Source organism: Mixophyes fleayi, chromosome 1, assembly GCF_038048845.1.
Source record: "Mixophyes fleayi isolate aMixFle1 chromosome 1, aMixFle1.hap1, whole genome shotgun sequence".
Lineage (NCBI taxonomy): Eukaryota > Metazoa > Chordata > Amphibia > Anura > Limnodynastidae > Mixophyes > Mixophyes fleayi.
Window position 1 is genome coordinate 278,699,478 of NC_134402.1, and position 19,260 is coordinate 278,718,737.

The 19,260-nt window shown below is 38.1% G+C and overlaps 1 protein-coding gene across 2 annotated transcripts in view; it reads left to right on the forward strand.

Annotated features, from left to right (window-relative positions):
- Window positions 1-19,260, forward strand: part of TMOD1 (tropomodulin 1) — a 68,776-nt gene that overhangs the window by 22,540 nt on the left and 26,976 nt on the right. For both annotated transcript variants that reach the window (XM_075210918.1, XM_075210919.1), the window contains exon 4: window positions 2,943-3,062. In XM_075210918.1, the coding sequence (XP_075067019.1) occupies window positions 2,943-3,062 (120 nt within the window). The remainder of the gene's footprint in view (window positions 1-2,942; window positions 3,063-19,260) is intronic.

Here is a 19,260-nt window from a genome sequence, read left to right on the forward strand (position 1 = left end):
GTCTAGACACCGGCCACTGTCTAGCATTGGTCGCACTGCAGAAGTACCGTATTTCCCCATGTATAAGACGCACCTTTTTTCCCCAAATTTTGGGTCTAAAAAAAAGGTGCGTCTTATACACTGCCAGCGCTACTTACCTGATTGCAGAAGTCGGCATCTGGTGTGAGGAGTCCCCGCTTATCAGCTCCAGCGTGTCCAGCGTGTCCCCCGTTACTTTGCAGGACCTTCAGGACCTTTGCAGGCGCCTCCCACAGTCTCTGCGCTGTCAGTCACGTGACTGACAGTTCTGATGAGTGCCCATGACTACAGATTCCTCCGTTTGCTCTGTTTGTCTGACAAAAGCTGCACAGCGTTGGTGACATTAATCAAGTCACATAGACACGCTATTGTAAGCTATTGTAAGCTGCTGTAGCGCTCTGTGCCCCAATAAATTGCAGGCTAGTGTGATTTGTGCTTTGTGTCCCAATAAATTGCAGGCTAGTGTGCTCTGTGCCCCAATAAATTGCAGGCTAGTGTGATTTGTGCTTTGTGCCCCAATAAATTGCAGGCTAGTGTGCTCTGTGCCCCAATAAATTGCAGGCTAGTGTGATTTGTGCTTTGTGCCCCAATAAATTGCAGGCTAGTGTGCTCTGTGCCCCAATAAATTGCAGCCTAGTGTGATTTGTGCTTTGTGCCCCAATAAATTGCAGGCTAGTGTGCTCTGTGCCCCAATAAATTGCAGGCTAGTGTGATTTGTGCTTTGTGCCCCAATAAATTGCAGGCTAGTGTGATTTGTGCTTTGTGCCCCAATAAATTGCAGGCTAGTGTGCTCTGTGCCCCAATAAATTGCAGGCTAGTGTGATTTGTGCTTTGTGCCCCAATAAATTGCAGGCTAGTGTGCTCTGTGCCCCAATAAATTGCAGGCTAGTGTGATTTGTGATTTGTGCCCCAATAAATTGCAGGCTAGTGTGATTTGTGCTTTGTGCCCCAATAAATTGCAGGCTAGTGTGCTTTGTGCCCCAATAAATTGCAGTTTCAGCAGTGAAAAGGTTACAATACCATATCCCGTTAAAATTAGCACCATTCCACGTTCTGCCCAGAAATGGCTCAGAAAAGATTTTCATACAGTGCTGATTTCAAATTAAAAGTGATCCAGTTTGCAAAACTGAATGGAAATCGTGCTGCTGGGCGTAAGTTTGGTCCGCCCCCAACTGAGAAAACAATCCGAGACTGGCTACGGGAAGAAGAAACCCTACTGAAAACACCACGGCAGAAGAAGGCTATGAGAGGCAAGTCAGCAAAATGGCCTGATTTAGAGAGAGAATTGAAGATATGGATTGAAGAGCAAAGGGCAATTGGAATTCCTGTGTCCACAAAGATGGTTCAGCATGAGGCAAGAAGAATTGCTGATACAAATGAAGTTACTGACTTCAAAGGAGGACACAATTGGTGCTTCAGGTTCATGAAGCGGAATGGACTAAGCATGCGTACACGCACCAGACTTGCCCAAAGGATGCCTGAATGCTATGAGCAGAAGGTCCTTGAATTTCATCGTTTTGTCACTCAATGTCGGAAGACACATCAGTTTCAGTTGGGACAGATTGCAAATATGGACGAAGTCCCCCTTCAATTTGATGTCCCAAGTAACAGAACTGTTGATAAGAAGGGGGTAAAAACTGTAATTGTGAAGACAAGTGGACATGAAAAGAGCCATTATACAGTTGTTCTAGCTTGTTGTGCCGACGGAACCAAGCTGCCTCCTATGCTGATTTTCAAACGCAAAACAATGCCAAAAGAAGTCATTCAGAGAGGAGTGATTGTCCATGTTCATGACAAGGGTTGGATGGATCAGGATGGGATGAAGATCTGGTTTGAGAAAGTTTGGAGCAGGAGACCAGGTGCGCTCTTACGCAAACCTGCCCTATTGGTGCTTGATCAGTTCAGGGCACACTTAACACCAAACACAAAGAAGATTGCTGCAGAGCAAAAAACAAAACTTGCCGTCATACCTGGAGGCTTGACATCCCAGCTCCAACCACTTGATGTCAGCATTAACAAACCCTTCAAAGCTACCATGAGAGAGGAATGGAACCAATGGATGAAGTCTTCTGGGGACAATTTGACACCAGCAGGAAGAGTGAAAAAGCCAACTATAGGAGAAGTTTGTACCTGGGTGAAAAGATCCTGGGATAATATCAAGATTGAGATCATTGTCAAGTCATTTAAGAAGTGTGGCATTTCAAATGCCTTAGATGGAACTGAGGACGAGGCAATATATGAAGACAGCGATTCGTCATCAAACACAGATGAGGACAAGATAATGGTTGAAAGTTTTGACAGTGATGATGAGTAGTTTCATGATAAATAAAACTTGAGTTCAATAACTTTATGTAATACATCTTTTTTTTCATTTTGGGCCCCAAAATTAAGGTGCGTCTTATACATGGGTGCGTCTTATACTTGGGGAAATACGGTAATTTAATTTATACACTTGACACTCCTTCCTCAGTCCTAGCTTGATGGACATGTTACACTCCCACCTTGCCTTTAAAAGGGACTTCTCTGCAGGTGTTCTGTAATTGTTATTCACTGGAGACAAACCTTGTTAGCTGTGGAAAAAGATACTATCAAACATGTAAGTTAAATCACACTTTATACTTTCACTTTGTCTCACACCTCTATACCTTATCCTAGCTCCATTGATATACAGCTAGAATGCCTTTATTTGTAGACTGTCAGTTGAATAGCTAATTCCTCTCTTAGAGCCTTTGGCAAACCACTCCCTTTGTCACACTATGTAGTTTTACTCTAGCTTGCGTATGTCTATATGCACAGTAGTGTTTTCTCCAGGAAAAATGGTGCAAACCTGAACCAAAGAAGATTCATTTGCCAATGCAATGCTGCCGCATCTTTACCACGCTGTTATTGTAGCATTATTTTGATGTATTGTTTGTTATTGTCAGGAAAGCCTTGGATACCCAAAATTAAGCAAGTGGATCCTGTTTTAGAAAATGTCACTCTGGAACCGGAACTGGAAGAAGCTTTGGCCAATGCCTCTGATGCAGAACTCTGTGACATTGCAGGTGAGCTTCACTTATCAATGCATTGTTTGATGAAAACATAGATAGTATAGAGCAGTGTTTCTTAAGTCCAGTCCTCACACACCCCCAACAGCTCATGTTTTCAGGATTTTGTTAATCATGCTCAGGTGATTTAGTCTACTTGGCTGGGTCAGTAATTATCCACAAACAGAAATGCTTAAAACATGAGCTGTTGGGGATGTGTGAGGACTGGAGTTAAGAAACGCTGGTATAGAGGAGCAGCCAAACATCTGATAATTCACTAATTTGTATATTTGTGATGGTTTTATTTTGTATTGTTTGTATTGAATTAGAGGTTTTGGGGGTATATTTACTAAACTGTGTATTTGGAAAAGGGGAGATGTGGCCTATAGCAACCAATCAGATTCTAGTTATGATTTATTTAGTACATTCTATAAAATTATAGCTAGAATCTGATTGGTTGCTATAGGCAACATCTACACTTTTTAAACCCGCAGTTTAGTATATTTACCTCTTGGTATTGATCCTTGACATGAGAACAGTGTGAAAGTTTTGATTAGACAGGTGATCTAGTCATGGAAGAATCGAGATCTAGTAATGGAAGAATTGTGTCTGTTGATATAGAAGGAGGAATGCAATCTGTATACAGTTTAGCCCAGACTTTCTTACTTTTCTGGAATGTCAGGGGGACTCCTGAATTCTGTGTAGCTCTCCAGGGGGTATATTTGCTAAACTTCGGGTTTGAAAAAGTGAAGATGTTGTCTATAGCAACCAATCAGAAAACAGCTGTCATTTTGTAGAATGCACTAAATAAATGAAAACTAGAATCTGATTGGTTGCTATAGGCAACAACTCCACTTTTTAAAACCAGCAGTTTAGTAAAAATACTCCCAGGACTCCCAGGGGAAGAGGCCGTCCTTCCGTATTGTTCCCACTTTCTAGTGAATTGAGTAGGACAGAGGCTTCATGACATGATTCGCCATGAAGGTTGGCGAGTATAATTTAGCCTAATCCTTAAGATATAATGTACCATATATTTAGTGTTCTTATAATTTTGGAATGAAAAATCAGGGCACCCATTTAGATACATAGATAGTGTCTCACATCCAGACCTTTTTTTCAATTTACATAGGACAGCAGAAAAGTATATGGGTTTATAAGTTTATACTTGTCTGCTGTTCTATGTAAACTTGTGCATAGTGTTTTCGCTGACAATAGGACTTCTTGTCCTTTCAGAAATAGAGCCCATACACTCCAATAACTAGTGGGTAAATTATCATTATTCAAAACCAGAACTAGCTTTTACTCAGAGCTGTGCTCAGACATAACATTAATAATGTATATATGTTGTGAGAGGCACTTTGTAATAATTTGTTATAGTATGTTATGTATTTTGGGATATTAAATAGTTAATATTAACTTTTATATTAGCCATCACATTTAAATTGTCAGCTTTTTCTATGTGATCAAAAATATGAGATAAAAATTGTGCAATTGAGTTTATTTATATAGCACTCTGTAATATTATACATCTTTGAATTGAACTTTGTGTGTAATTCTTTAAATAAAAACAAACCCCAAAAGCAAATAATGTAAAATGAAACTGAAAATTAGGTTACATCTCCATCAGTTAGAAATTACCTGCCATGTGAGAGTGGAGTGTTCTACGTAGTTTATGCTTTTCAACCTGGAGTAGGATGACAGGGTGCTTGCCAAATCCTTAATGGACCTTTAATGTGGTATTCAAGTTTCATTACATTAACAAAAATGTGAATATTATCTCATGCTAGAACACTGTGGCCTGTGTTCATCAAGCTGTGCTATAGCTAAATGTATGCCAAATATTGTCCCACATAGAATACATTGTGAGAAGAAAAATTAATTTTACTTCCATAGTTCAGTAATTGTTGTTTTTTTTACCTATACCTTGGTGTTTTTCTGAAAATACCTTTAAGGTGAGCAAGAAAGCATTTCTGTCTCATTGCATTGCCTGCCACATGGACAACCAAATCCATTCATTTTGGTCATCAATGTTTGTCGCCAAATGCTTTTCACTGATAAGATTGTTCAGTGGTCTTGATAAGTAATCAATTTGCAGCATGTGTGTTAATTTGGACTAGTGCATATCTGCTCTATAAAAGTAAATAAGCTTTAATGAGTATGAATGTTTTGATCCAACCCGCAGTAATGAACGTGTTGGAAAACAATGATTAATTCACTCATTTTTGCTGACAGCCCTAGGAGGTGCAAGCAGAACATAAAGGAGGCTTCACCAAGCACTTTTATGGAAGGAAAATGTGTGAGTTGTAGTTAATGGAGTGGGTGGTCCTAATACTCAGCAGGAATTTGAAGTGACCTTTACAGGAGCACTTCCCAAAAGCAGAATATGGACATGTATGTATGTCCTAGATGGGCCGACAGGCACATTCACACATAATGACATGTGCTGCACGGCTGCATACTTTCTAGTTTGTAAATTAACCTGTATACCTGCTATAATAATAAGACTTCCCTGTTAACTACTTTGTTGTTAAGCCCTCCATCAATTTGCCAGAGTGGGACACTGCCAAATCTTAGAGTGAAAAGTTGTCAACTGTAATACTACCCGACCCGCTAACATGAATCATTTTATCCAGAACAAAATGTTCTGCTCCTGATTTTCCACTTATTTTCTTATTGCAATAACAGAGGCCTGAATTAATTAACTGATGACAGAGGTGTTTATTTTTAAATTCAATTAAGTAACTAATTCCAGATGTCATGATTATGGCTTAAGCACAAGTTAATAAAATAAAAATAGAAAGCATAGAAATGGTTACCTCCTCAGATATATATAGTTTTAACCTGTGAACTCACTAGGTGCAAGTGACCCCCAAGGAGTTCCTGGATGCTGAATTTATCCTCAAAGTGCAATTGTTTATATTCAGAGAACACCGAATGTCTATTTTCCAGGTGGATGTTTGTCCCCAGATCAGATAAGGTTTATGGCAGAGCAAATGCTCTGCTCCAGATAACACTGGGTCCATCTTGGGTCTTTATAGCATAACCATAGAGGAAACTAATATACATGGAAGAAATAGTCAAAATTCACACTTTTTTATATATATATATATATATATATATATATATAAAACAGAAGACCAGTTTGACAGTGAAAATAGTGAAATGTCATATCTCCCTAAGGCATTCATATGTCTTAGTCCCATTTCATGTGCATCTGTATGTAAATTGAATGCCTTATTATGTTTCTATGATTTTGGGTAAAGAAGATATTTGATTTTTAAGAATTCACTACTAAACTGTCTATGTGGTAGAAGTCATGAAAGGCTGTTATAAATCCCAATTAGCAGATACACAAACCTCTTTCAATGACCTCACAGGGAAGGGGGCTGTGGGTTTAAGAATCATGTTTAAAATGTATATGATCAAAAAAATGTGATTTCTTGGCTATTACGTTGCTATTGAGGGCCAGTTTTATATTTATCACTTGCCCCAACAGCAAAAATGAACAAATTATGTAATATTTTCCTGTTTCTGTATTTCTCCTTTTTATTTTAACAAATTGTTTGCATAATAGTTTTAATGTATATTATTATTATTATTATTATTATTATTATTATTATTATTATTATTATTATTACTACTACTATCTTTTTTTAGACTTTAAACTAGTGATTGGCAACAGGCGGCTCTCCATGCCTTCACCTATGGCCCCCAGCTCCTTCCTACTTTACTGTCATTTGTTTTTTAGAGCTTGCAACACTTGTTTAAAATTCCTGCTGATATATTATTACAGATAGATGTCTCTTTCTTTGATTAAATGTATTGTTTCAGTAATTCAGTAATAAATGTATTTCTAAGATTAAAGGTAATGTGCGGCCCTTTTGAAGGTTAGTGGGCTGCACCATGTGGCCCCTGAAGTGATTGCCCATCACAGCCTTGTGATACTTTCTCAGGTTGTTAAACTCCATTTAATAACATTCTGTCTTTGTGTCCTTAAGGGATTCCCATGTTAGAGTTTAATAAATATGCTACATAACTGAAATACAAGGGATTGTTTGGTTTACAATAACACTGATCAATTTAAGTTTAATCACAGTGGAATATAAGTCTGCGAGAACCATAGAACCATAGAAACGCAAAGTGTTAGCATTGAAAGGAGCCTCTTGAAAAATAAAAGCAATCGCCATCACTTCCAAAAAACCCAAAGAATGGCACAAAAAAATGTATTCTAATTAGGGATGTGCACCGGCGACTTTTGAGGTCTCGTGTTTTGTGTTTTGGATCCGGATTTTCGTTATTTTTGAGGTTCGGATTTGTCTCGCAAAACACTTGACGAAAGGTCTCGGTTCGGATTTAAGGTATTGGATTCGGATTTTTTTTGAAAAAAACATAAAAAGTTTAAAAATCAAGTTTTTGGGCTTATTTTCACTCCTAGGCTATTATTAACCTCAATAACATTCAATAACAAGCATTTCCACTAATTTACAGTGTATTCTGAACACCTCACAATATAGTTATTAGTCCAAAACGTTGCAACAAGGTATCTTTCTGGACTGCGTAGAGGAGTGGGTCACCACAATATATATTAAAAACCCTGAACTTTTATGATTCGCACCAATAAATGTACCTGGACTGCGTAGAGGAGTGGGTCACCACAATATATCTTAAAAACCCTGAACTTTTATGATTCGCACCAATAAATGTACCTGGACTGCGTAGAGGAGTGGGTCACCACAATATCTTAAAAACCCCGAACTTTTATGAATCGCACCAATAAATGTACCTGGACTGCGTAGAGGAGTGGGTCACCACAATATATTAAAAACCCTGAACTTTTATGATTCGCACCAATAATTGTACCTGGACTGCGTAGAGGAGTGGGTCACCACAATATAAATTAAAAACCCTGAACTTTTATGAATCGCACCAATAATTGTACCTGGACTGCGTAGAGGAGTGGGTCACCACAATATATTAAAAACCCTGAACTTTTATGATTCGCACCAATAATTGTACCTGGACTGCGTAGAGGAGTGGGTCACCACAATATCTTAAAAACCCTGAACTTTTATGATTCGCACCAATAATTGTACCTGGACTGCGTAGAGGAGTGGGTCACCACAATATCTTAAAAACCCTGAACTTTTATGATTCGCACCAATAATTGTACCTGGACTGCGTAGAGGAGTGGGTCACCACAATATATTAAAAACCCTGAACTTTTATGATTCGCACCAATAATTGTACCTGGACTGCGTAGAGGAGTGGGTCACCACAATATATTAAAAACCCTGAACTTTTATGATTCGCACCAATAATTGTACCTGGACTGCGTAGAGGAGTGGGTCACCACAATATAAATTAAAAACCCTGAACTTTTATGAATCGCACCAATAATTGTACCTGGACTGCGTAGAGAAGTGGGTCACCACAATATATTAAAAACCCTGAACTTTTATGATTCGCACCAATAATTGTACCTGGACTGCGTAGAGGAGTGGGTCACCACAATATCTTAAAAACCCTGAACTTTTATGATTCGCACCAATAATTGTACCTGGACTGCGTAGAGGAGTGGGCACTGGGCACCACAATAAAATATATAAAAAACCTTCAACAGATCTGCATTACACTACACATACGGCTGCTCCTCCATCCTCTCCATCATATACATGTTGGAGTTTTAGCGTGTGACAACCTCTTGTTTTTGATAATGTCAGTGCATTTTGAATATTTTTCAATTTGCCCCACACCACTGAATGTACTTTATCTATGATACGCAATACGCATCTATCTATCTTGACTGCGTAGTGTGGTGGCCCCGGTACACAATTTGGTAGCGAGGCCACAATATAATTAAAAAACCCTCCACGTGTCTGAATTCCACCAAACAAGTATCTGGACTGCATAGTGGGGTGGCCCCGGTACCCAATTTGATACCGGGGCCACAATACCTCCTCCAAACATGGTACAGACAATTCGTCATTGAGATCCCAGACAGACAGGGTCAAAGTGTTATTGTTTGACTTTGTAAACCCAAAAAACTGTCCCTGTTGCACATAGTCGTGCAATGAAGACTGACTTTTTCATTTAAAGGCACGATCTTTCAAGTGTAGTGTTTGTAAGTCTAAGTCATATTATACTTTTGGTAAAATTGGTTTATTTTGTTCCTCTTTATGGTAATTAATTAGTAATAGAATTAAAGTATGAAATAGAATTAAAGTATGAAATAGAATTAAAGTATGAAATAGAGTGGTATAGATAGAGTGGTCCACACAATATAATAATAAAACCCTCAACTGGTCTGAATTCCACCAAACAAGTATCTGGACTGCGTAGTGTGGTGGCCCCGGTACACAATTTGGTACCGAGGCCACAATATAATTAAAAAATTGGGCATCAACTGTCACCGTTGTTTAATATCTGATACACCTAAATATGGACTGCACAGTGGAGTGGCCCCGGTAGTAAATTTGGTGCCGGGGCCACAATACCTCCATCAACCCTCTAAATCCCACTCCACTGATGGCGGACACCGGGCGCACGTCTAACACCAACATTGCAGTTACAGCCGCAGTTATACGCTTTGCAATAGGGTGACTACTATCGTATTTTGTGGTCATGGCAAACGACTGTTGGACGGTCAATTGTTTTGTGAAAGACTTAGCGGTCTTACGACTTCCCCTCTGGGAAGATGACCGACTAACAGCAGCAACAGCAGCAGTGGCAGTAGTAGGCGTACCGCTGCAGGATTCCTCGGATGAATCCCGTATTGAGGAGGACTCAGTCTGGCTGCTGACTTGGGCTGCAGGACTGAATCTGATGGAGATTGTGGAGGAAGTTGACGAGGAGGGTGTTGCTGGTGTGTATCCAACTGGACCACGGGATTTAGGTGTCCCTGTACCGATGAGGGTCCTAGCCCCAGTTCCTGAACTAACCACTGAACTATGAAGGTTATTCAGGTGACGTATAAGGGAGGATGTTCCTAGGTGGGCAAGATCCTTACCCCTGCTTATTTGAGCTTTACATAAGCTACATATGGCCATACATTGGTTGTCTGGATTTGGATAAAAATAACTCCAGACCGAAGAGGTGCATTTTTTGGTCTTCTGACCAGGCATGACGATGGGTTTTTTCATCCCATGGACATCAGCTGTTTCCCCCCCTGGTGCCTCATTTACAATAACCACATCACCATCCTCATCATCAAGTTCCTCCACAGCGCCAGCTACATCATCAATAGCCTCCTCCCGAGCCACCTCTTCCCGTACAGTGATGGGAAGGTCAGGCTTGACAACCACCAACACCCTTGGACTCGCCTTGGGGATTTGTGATAATTTCTCTTTAGAAGGCAGAGTTGTTTGCTGTTTTGTTGCTGACAGCATAACTCTCTTCAATTTTTTGTAGGGGGGGGGAGGAGGAGGAGGGCTAAGATCCGTGGGTGAAGCTGAACCACTAGTCATGAACACGGGCCAGGGCCTAAGCCGTTCCTTGCCACTCCGTGTCGTAAATGGCATATTGGCAACTTTACGTTTCTCCTCAGATGATTTAAAGTTTCTCTTTTTGCTACTTTTTCTTAACTTGGGCTTTTTGGATTTTACATGCCCGGTACTACGAGATTGGGCATCGGGCTTGGAAGACGACGTTGATGGCATTTCATCGTCTATGTCATGACTAGTGGCAGCAGCTTCAGCATTAGGAGGAAGTGGGTCTTGATCTTTCCCTACTTTATCCTCCAAATTTTTGGTCTCCATTATATGTAGCACAAGATACTGCAGAATGTGTGAACTTGGTAATATTGCAATACCAATGGACTTATACTGCTGGATTGGTTTTGCAAATTTGGTTATAATTATTATATATATTTTTTTTTTTTTTAATTTTTTATTTTTTTTTACTTTTTTTTAATTTTTAAAAAACTTGGGAATAGTGGGGAAAAAACTATGCCCTTAGAAGCACAGAGCACAGGACACAGCACCACTGGACTGAACAGGACACGGCACAGGACCCAGCAGCACTACGGAACTCAGCAGGACAGAGCACAGGACACAGCACCACTGGACTGATACTGCAGAATGTGTGAACTTGGTAATATTGCAGTACCAATGGACTTATACTGCTGGATTGGTTTTGCAAATTTGGTTATAATTATTATATATTTTATTTTTTTTTTAAATTTTTTATTTTTTTTTACTTTTTTTTTATTTTTTAAAAACTTGGGAATAATGGGGAAATAACTATGCCCTTAGAAGCACAGAGCACAGGACACAGCACCACTGGACTGAACAGGACACGGCACAGGACCCAGCAGCACTACGGAACTCAGCAGGACAGAGCACAGGACACAGCACCACTGGACTGATACTGCAGAATGTGTGAACTTGGTAATATTGCAGTACCAATGGACTTATACTGCTGGATTGGTTTTGCACATTTGGTTATAATTATATATTTTTTTTTTAATTTCTAATTTTTTATTTTTTTTTACTTTTTTTTTATTTTTTAAAAACTTGGGAATAATGGGGAAATAACTATGCCCTTAGAAGCACAGAGCACAGTACACAGCACCACTGGACTGAACAGGACACAGCACAGGACCCAGCAGCACCACTGACCTCAGAAGGACAGAGCACAGCACACAGCACCACTGGACTGATACTGCAGAACACAGCACAGCACAGCACAGCACAGCACAGCACTAAACAGCACAGAACTAAACAGCACAGAACTAAACAGCACAGAACTAAACAGCACAGAGGACCACCTAACACACCCTCCCTCTACCCTGATCAATGCCCGAGTGAAGATGGCGGCGACTAGCGGGGAATTTATAGGATCCGAGTATCGCGAGATCCGACAACGGGATTATGAGTCAGAGCCTCAGTTTCACTTTTGAATTTGGCGCCAATACCCGGATCTGTCTCGGATCCGACTCGGATCCGCAACGTTCGGGTGGGCTCGGATTTCATAAATCCGAGTGCGCTCATCCCTAATTCTAATTGTCCTGTAGCTAAATGAAAAATCCACATAAAGAATGACTTAAATATGTTTTTCCAAGACAACCCGCTGCCTTTCCACTTTCTAAGTTATAGATAACTTTTGTAGCTGTAATGGCTCCAGCTTTGGAGAATGGCTACCAGTTGGCTACTTGAGGAAACGTTCTCCTCTTGCAGTCAGTGCATATTTGTATTTTAATTAGAGTCTTTTACGCTGTCTGACTGACGAAAATGGAAAATGTTTAAAACAAACTGCACATTTTTCATGCATCATAATTAGTATGTCACCAAAATCTAGATTTAAACTTTGTCAGAATATGCAGCAAGCTGAGAGAGCTTAGAGTAAGAAACAAGTATAATGTTTTAATAAAAATTAGGGATTTAGTTAAAATGATCAAATATTCTCTGGAATTCATAATAATAATTTAGCAAAATAATGGCCTATATTTCACAGACAATGATAGGTTGTGTTCTGGTCCATCAGTATAATGGCACAGGATGCTAGCTTGTAGCACATTCTGGGACAAGTTGTTTTCTTTTCTTCTCCCTGGGCCTTAGTCATTAAGGAAAGCAAGGCAAAAAAAAAAGTAAGTTTGCTCCTGGAAAAATTATATTACAATGCAAGGGGTGAGAATTAGTTCATTATTTTGCACATAAGTAAAATACTGGCTGTTTTTTCATGTAGCACACAAATACTTGATAGCTTAATTTTTACACTGAAATTTAAAGTTGATCTAGTACATGCCCTACCCCAACTATAATCTGTCCCCACTTTTTAAATTTACCTCCCCCTCCAATGCACCATGGTTTTGCCAAGGTGCAAAGTTACTCTTTATTTCACTTTCCTTTCCTTAATGAATCAGCCCCCCTTTGTAGCCACCTGTCATCTCGCCTCTGCACTTACTGTACCTTTTGTAAAGACTACACATGGCAGCCAATTTTGTGTTTGTGTTGTTATGGGGAAAACTACATATCTTTGGATAAGGTAATATATAAGAAGGGGTAGATTGCGCAAATAAACAACTGCTGTTAAACACACCTATAGGAATCACACAATATTTCAAACATTAAATAAAATAAAATCTATATAGGGATGTTTCAGCGCTGCTGGCTGTGATCACATGGATATGTCCCACAATAAAACAATATACGTATAGAAAAAGAAACCAACCAATCTTATCTTCTTAACAACATATATAAGTGAATGAAAAAATACTTACATTTTTCATTCAACAGATGATGTTGTGTAGTGAATGTGAGATTAATCAACTTCAACTTGGATTGAAGTTGATTAATCTCACATTCACTACACAACATCATCTGTTGTTACTATATCACACTATGTTGTGTTTTTGTATTTTTTTAATGCTATGTCATCACATAACGAAGGAAAGATCTGAACAAAGTGACCCACGGATCTACTCCTAAAATTTAAGTATTTTTCATTCACTTATATATGTTGTTAAGATGATAAGATTGGTTGGTTTATTATTCTATATGTATATTGTTTTATTGTGGGACATATCCATGTAATCACAGCCAGCAGCGCTGAAACATCCCTATATAGATTTTATTTTACATATCTTTGGAACTGGTAAATTAAGGTAAGACTTTAGCTGGGTTATAATGGCAATGATTGTATTATGCCAATTTATAGAAATAAAACAGATTATGCTGTACCTGTCTACTTGAGGGTCCAAACAGGTATCTCAGATATTTGTGAAGTAACTAACTTTGCTCTTTATATTCTCATTGTATCTATTTTTTCAGTCAACTTCTTGACATCATCCATCTCTTAGAAGCCTGAAAAGGATTGTAAGACAATGCTTCTAGTACACCATGTTTATGTTCTGTGTTGTTATGTACTTTTCCAAAAATAAGATCGCAGTGCTGTTTCTGGCTTTTGTTGCTATGGTGGAATAATATTGGCCTTGCTGAATTTCTGTAGTGCACTGCTATGCTGTATATGGTCAATTGTTATATTGTCTCATTATGTTAATAACTAAAAACTCTACACACTATTCTGGCATTAGTGATTAGAAGGGCAAAAGGTAAAACTTTAAGGCACTGTTAAACTCTATTTTCTTTATTGTTATTACATTAGCTTAAAATAACTACATTTGACCATTCCTCCTTAAACCTACAAAAAGTAAATTTTATGCAAAACGTAATAATTTTCATTGAGTTATTATTATTATTATTATTATTATTATTATTATTATTATTATTAATAATAATAATAATATTTATTTGAATATAGTTTAGTTGATTTACAAAATAATAATTAACCTCCCATAATTTCAGCTACCTAGTTATTACAATAGTAATTATTTTATGATGCCAAACAGTAAATGAGAGTGAACTGTGATCAGTTTCTGATTATTTCTAATTAAATAATTTTGTACAACTTTGTTCTCTACTCATGTCAATCTAGGTCTTATAAGTGTTTGCATTCCAGAGATACATTATAGGCATGTGTGAGTTGTACTCTTATCCACTATCTTATATTAAGACTCATGCAGAGTTGGACACATTTGTACCATGAACGTGAGCAGGAAAACAAACTCATGAAAAAGCGGATTTACGCGCATTTACTAATTCAGACACATTTCAATATCCATCCAGTTCTATTATACTGGCTTATGTGCCAGGTTCATGTCAGCAATAACAAGTGTGTACACACCATGATATTATAGAGGTAACATAGGGATAATCTGGAAATGTGGCCTGACAGTTAATGGTACATGTAAATCGCATTACTCTATTATTAATAAATGTGAAAATTGCATTTACCATATACAGTATAATTTAAAACAGACATATGATTTCCCTCCTTTAAAAGTTAATTGGGAATCTTCTTTCCTACCATAGTCCTACTGGGAATAAAGTAATGCAAATAGACTGCCGCAACTTCATATAATAGGGCAGCCACACTAACAAATTAAGTAGGAGGAATCAAGATGCAATCAGCTAATCAGAAGTGACTAGCTAGTGCTGCGGATTGTCATCATCATCAGTGAGCCTCCTTCCAGCTCCTGCAGGAGGTATGCCTCATGACAGGAGTATATAAGTATGTGTCCAGTTCTATCTCGGACACAATTATGTAAACAAGCCCTTATCTATACAGCATATTGACCTACCATTTAATTTTTTATTTATTTTTAAATTCTCCCTGAAGGAACGCAGGTTATTTTATATGTGTTTCAAATGGGAAACCACTAATGGAATAACAAAACTCTCCAACACCCCAGTGGCTGCCCAATAATGATACTGGTTCCTTTTTTTCCATGCTCTTGCCCTTTGATGCAGCTACCCTAGCTGCACCCTTAGCTCTCATAGCGAAACTTTCTCTTTGATTGCATTGGCAATTCCTGTTAATGAATTGTACATATACCCTCCATTGTCTCCCCACTGTTCCCACTAATTCAGAGGAACCCAACCCAGAGATAAAGTGTGGTCTCTGTGGTTCCTTCCACAAGTCCATGTATTTCATAACTCACCTAGCCTGCTTATAGTCAGCCTTTCTCTGACAATAATACCAAATATACTATAAGCATGAATTCCTTCTATATACAGTGTTATCTCCAGATTAGTATCTAAGTACCTGAAAAGAACAAACACTGCTTTGGGAACTTGTCCCTGATTGCACACCTTTAATATATGGAGGACGTAATCACTGCTGAAAGGATTTCAGAGCTTGGAGCCACTCTGCATGTCTCTTCTCCTTCATCTCCCTCTTTGTATCTGGCTCAGGGAACTCTTTATGATGTTTTCTTCCTCAGACTAAAACAGGTGTAAGCCCAGATGACCACCTCCACAGAATTAGACCTCATGTTCTCTCCTGCAATCTAATGCTTTGCAGAAGCCATCTCCACACTTCTCTCTACCCTCAACTCCACTCAGTAGCTCAGTCTCTGCCATGGTCACAATCTTTAGGAGAGTATTGTTTCTTTGTCAGAAGACAACCTTAGATTTAGAGCACCATTAATTCTACAATACAACTCCATAATGGAAAAAAAAAACCTCTTTTAACCGTCACATATACTGTAAAAGTTTCCATTGATTTATAATAAGTGATTGATCAGTTATCAGATATTTTAAGCTTTCAAAGACTATGAGCTATGGGTCTCATTTAGTGTTAGGAGCAACTCCAGTGGAGGAGCACCTGTGGAAAAAATTCACCTTCTAGCTGGATTTACTCCTAAATCTACACAGGGTGCTATATTCTTCTGTTTCCTGTAAGAAATTTTAGCCAGAAAGTTTGCAATATGCCATTGCCAAGATCCTCATTTTATACCAAATATCCAACATACCAAATTTCTATATTTGTAAACATTATTAGTAAATCTTATATAATAGACTTGCCCTGTACTGCTCCAGATAATATTGTGTGTGTCTTTACACAATATATTAACTGAAGGATTGACAGCTGCCACTGAACCGCCTGTCCTTACTCATGAGCATTCAATGAGTTGAGATAAGTTTAATGAATGATATGCATGAAAATTGAGCATGTGCTCATGAGTACAAGAAAGCGGTTGTTCATAGAGATGACTAATGAAGGATTTTTTTATGTTGCATTTATCTTGTGTTAAAAACACCACCGAAAACCGCCTATGTGTACTAGTCTGACTCTGAGAATATGTTAATTTGCACTATGATTAATTCCTATGGGTGTTGCGCTTTAAAAGTACAGCATAGCTTTGAAAGAACACTTTCTTTTTGTCCCATTTAATTCTCTAAAAATGAAACAGTTAGTCACAGTAGTGTGTAATACCTGCTATGTATAACTCTTTTTCCAACAATTTACCAAGTGTTGTGTTTTGTTTTTTAACTGATGAAAAGCACTCTGACATTAGAAGATATTATTCTCAATGTAACTGTACACATAGCCGTGCTGATGTTTGTTATGTTTATGGAAACTGCATGTTCATTATATAGAAGCAATGCTGCACGCGTTTTTAATTTGAAAGTATATAATACACCCAAAAAGTGCTCCAAAAGTATTGAAGACATTTAGAAAAGCTTCGGAAGCCTTAATTTGTGGTTTGGGAAACACCTATAATATGCTTATTGCTGCGGTTTTAATACATATGTGATCATTAAAAGAGAATCATACTTTTGCGGTAGTTTTTTAAAAAAATATCAACGTATCACATTGTTACCTTTATTTATAAATTAACGTGTACTTATATAGCGCCCTCATACTCCACAGCCATTTACATTTAATTGGATGCAAACGCAGTAATAAAGCAAGACTGGGTATTAACAAACAAAGAGGTAAGAGGGCTCTGTTTGTAAATTTACAGTCAATTTTGATGGCAGTCAATTAACCTACTAGTATGTTTTTGAAATGTGGGAGGAAACCCACACAAACACGGGGAGAACATACAAACTCCACTAAGCCACTGTGCTGCCCACGAGATAGATATATAAGGTGGATTAGATGATTAGGCAGCACACTGTGGCTATGCCAGTTAGAGGATATAATTTGATTTATAAGGGGAATAAAAGTTTGGTGGCGAAACTATGGTAAAGTAAGTTTTGCTGTTGAATTTTATTGTGTATTTATGATGATACATAGCCAATAAACTCATCAATGAAAGGGTGAAGGTTTGCTATGATCACTATAAATGTACTGCTGTAAGCTTTGCTATTCAGGTAAACTTGCCCTCAGCTTTACACATTAAATTGGATAAAAAAATATGTTCATTTTATTTTGAATTCAAATATGTTCAGCATGGAATGAAAACCACAAGAAGCTTGCTGGGTATTTATTTAATAAAGGTTGTTCTATAAATTGCTGAGAATGTTGAATGTTATATGGGGGGGTGGCAATTTTATGAGCTGAACACCTCTAGTCTTCATGCTAATGCAGGACGATTAATATTCATGAGGCGTTATGAGGGACTTGATAGGTTGCCTTCTAATAAATATTGGTTTAGTCCACAAAATAGCTGCCTGTTCTCTGTAAATAAATGATTCATAGGGGCAATATGAGTTAAGTCTGTATACAAGGAAAAAGCTCCTGGGTGAGATGAGAAGCTTATCCACAGGAGAGGTTTCATAAATCTAACAAGAAGAAATGGAGGAATGATGAGGTAGTACAGTCATGTGAAAAAAAACTCCACCCTCTTTCAAAAATGTATTTTCACATATCAAGAAATGATTTACTACCATCGAGTCCTCGCAAAGTGTATTTAAGAAAAAATAAGCCATGTATAAAAACAAAACAAAAAGTAAATACACCCTTTCTGTTTACATATCAATAAAAAATGGAATTTGTGCCAGGTGTTAATAATCATCTGTAATTTATTGATTGATCATCTGGAAGTGCTACCTGTTCCATATAAAAACAACTCGGTCTGGATTATTCAGGATTGTGTTTGCACCATATCAAGGAGACCAAGGAGAAAAAAAATCTTGATTTCTCCCAGAGAACCGATTGTAGCTGTTCACAAGTCTGAAGCTTATCATACTACAATGATTATTTATACATGGAGAACATTAAAGACAGTTGTCCGTCTTTCCAGGAGTGGCCGTCCCTGCAAATTCATCCAAAGATTTACAGTTTGATACTCTGAAAAAGGACCCAAAAGCTATACCTCTAGAAACATTTGTATTACAGTAAATGTTAAAATTTATGAGTCAACAATCAGAAAAAGATTGAACAAGTATGGCTTTCATTGAAGGGTAGCCAGGGCGCCTTCTCCCCAGCATCTAAGCAAAACACAAGACTTCTGTAAAAATGTCCTGTGGATAAAAAAATATGAAAGTTTAGCTATATGGGCTTAAAGAGCAATGCCTTGTTTGGTAAAAAAATCAAACACAGTGAATTACCACATGAGCCACATACCAGTTGTCAATCATGCTGGTGGAGTGGGGATTTATTAAGGTTGCAATCACCAGACTTGGAAGCCTCACGATCATTGAGTCTACCATGATCTCTCTAGAGTGTTCTAGAGGGGAAATGTGACGCCATCTGTCCAACAAGCCATACATTTTCTGAGCTTGGCCATTGAGATGGCTTGGCAGAACCTTTAAGAGAACTGTGCATTAACAAATGCCCTCAAACATCACTGAACTGATGGAGTGATTTATAATATTAGAGGAGTGGGTCAGCGTTCCTCAAATATGATGTAAGAGACTGATAAATTACTACAAAAAAATAGTTACTTCAAGTTATTGGTGCTAGAGGTGGTAGTGCAATCTACTGAATC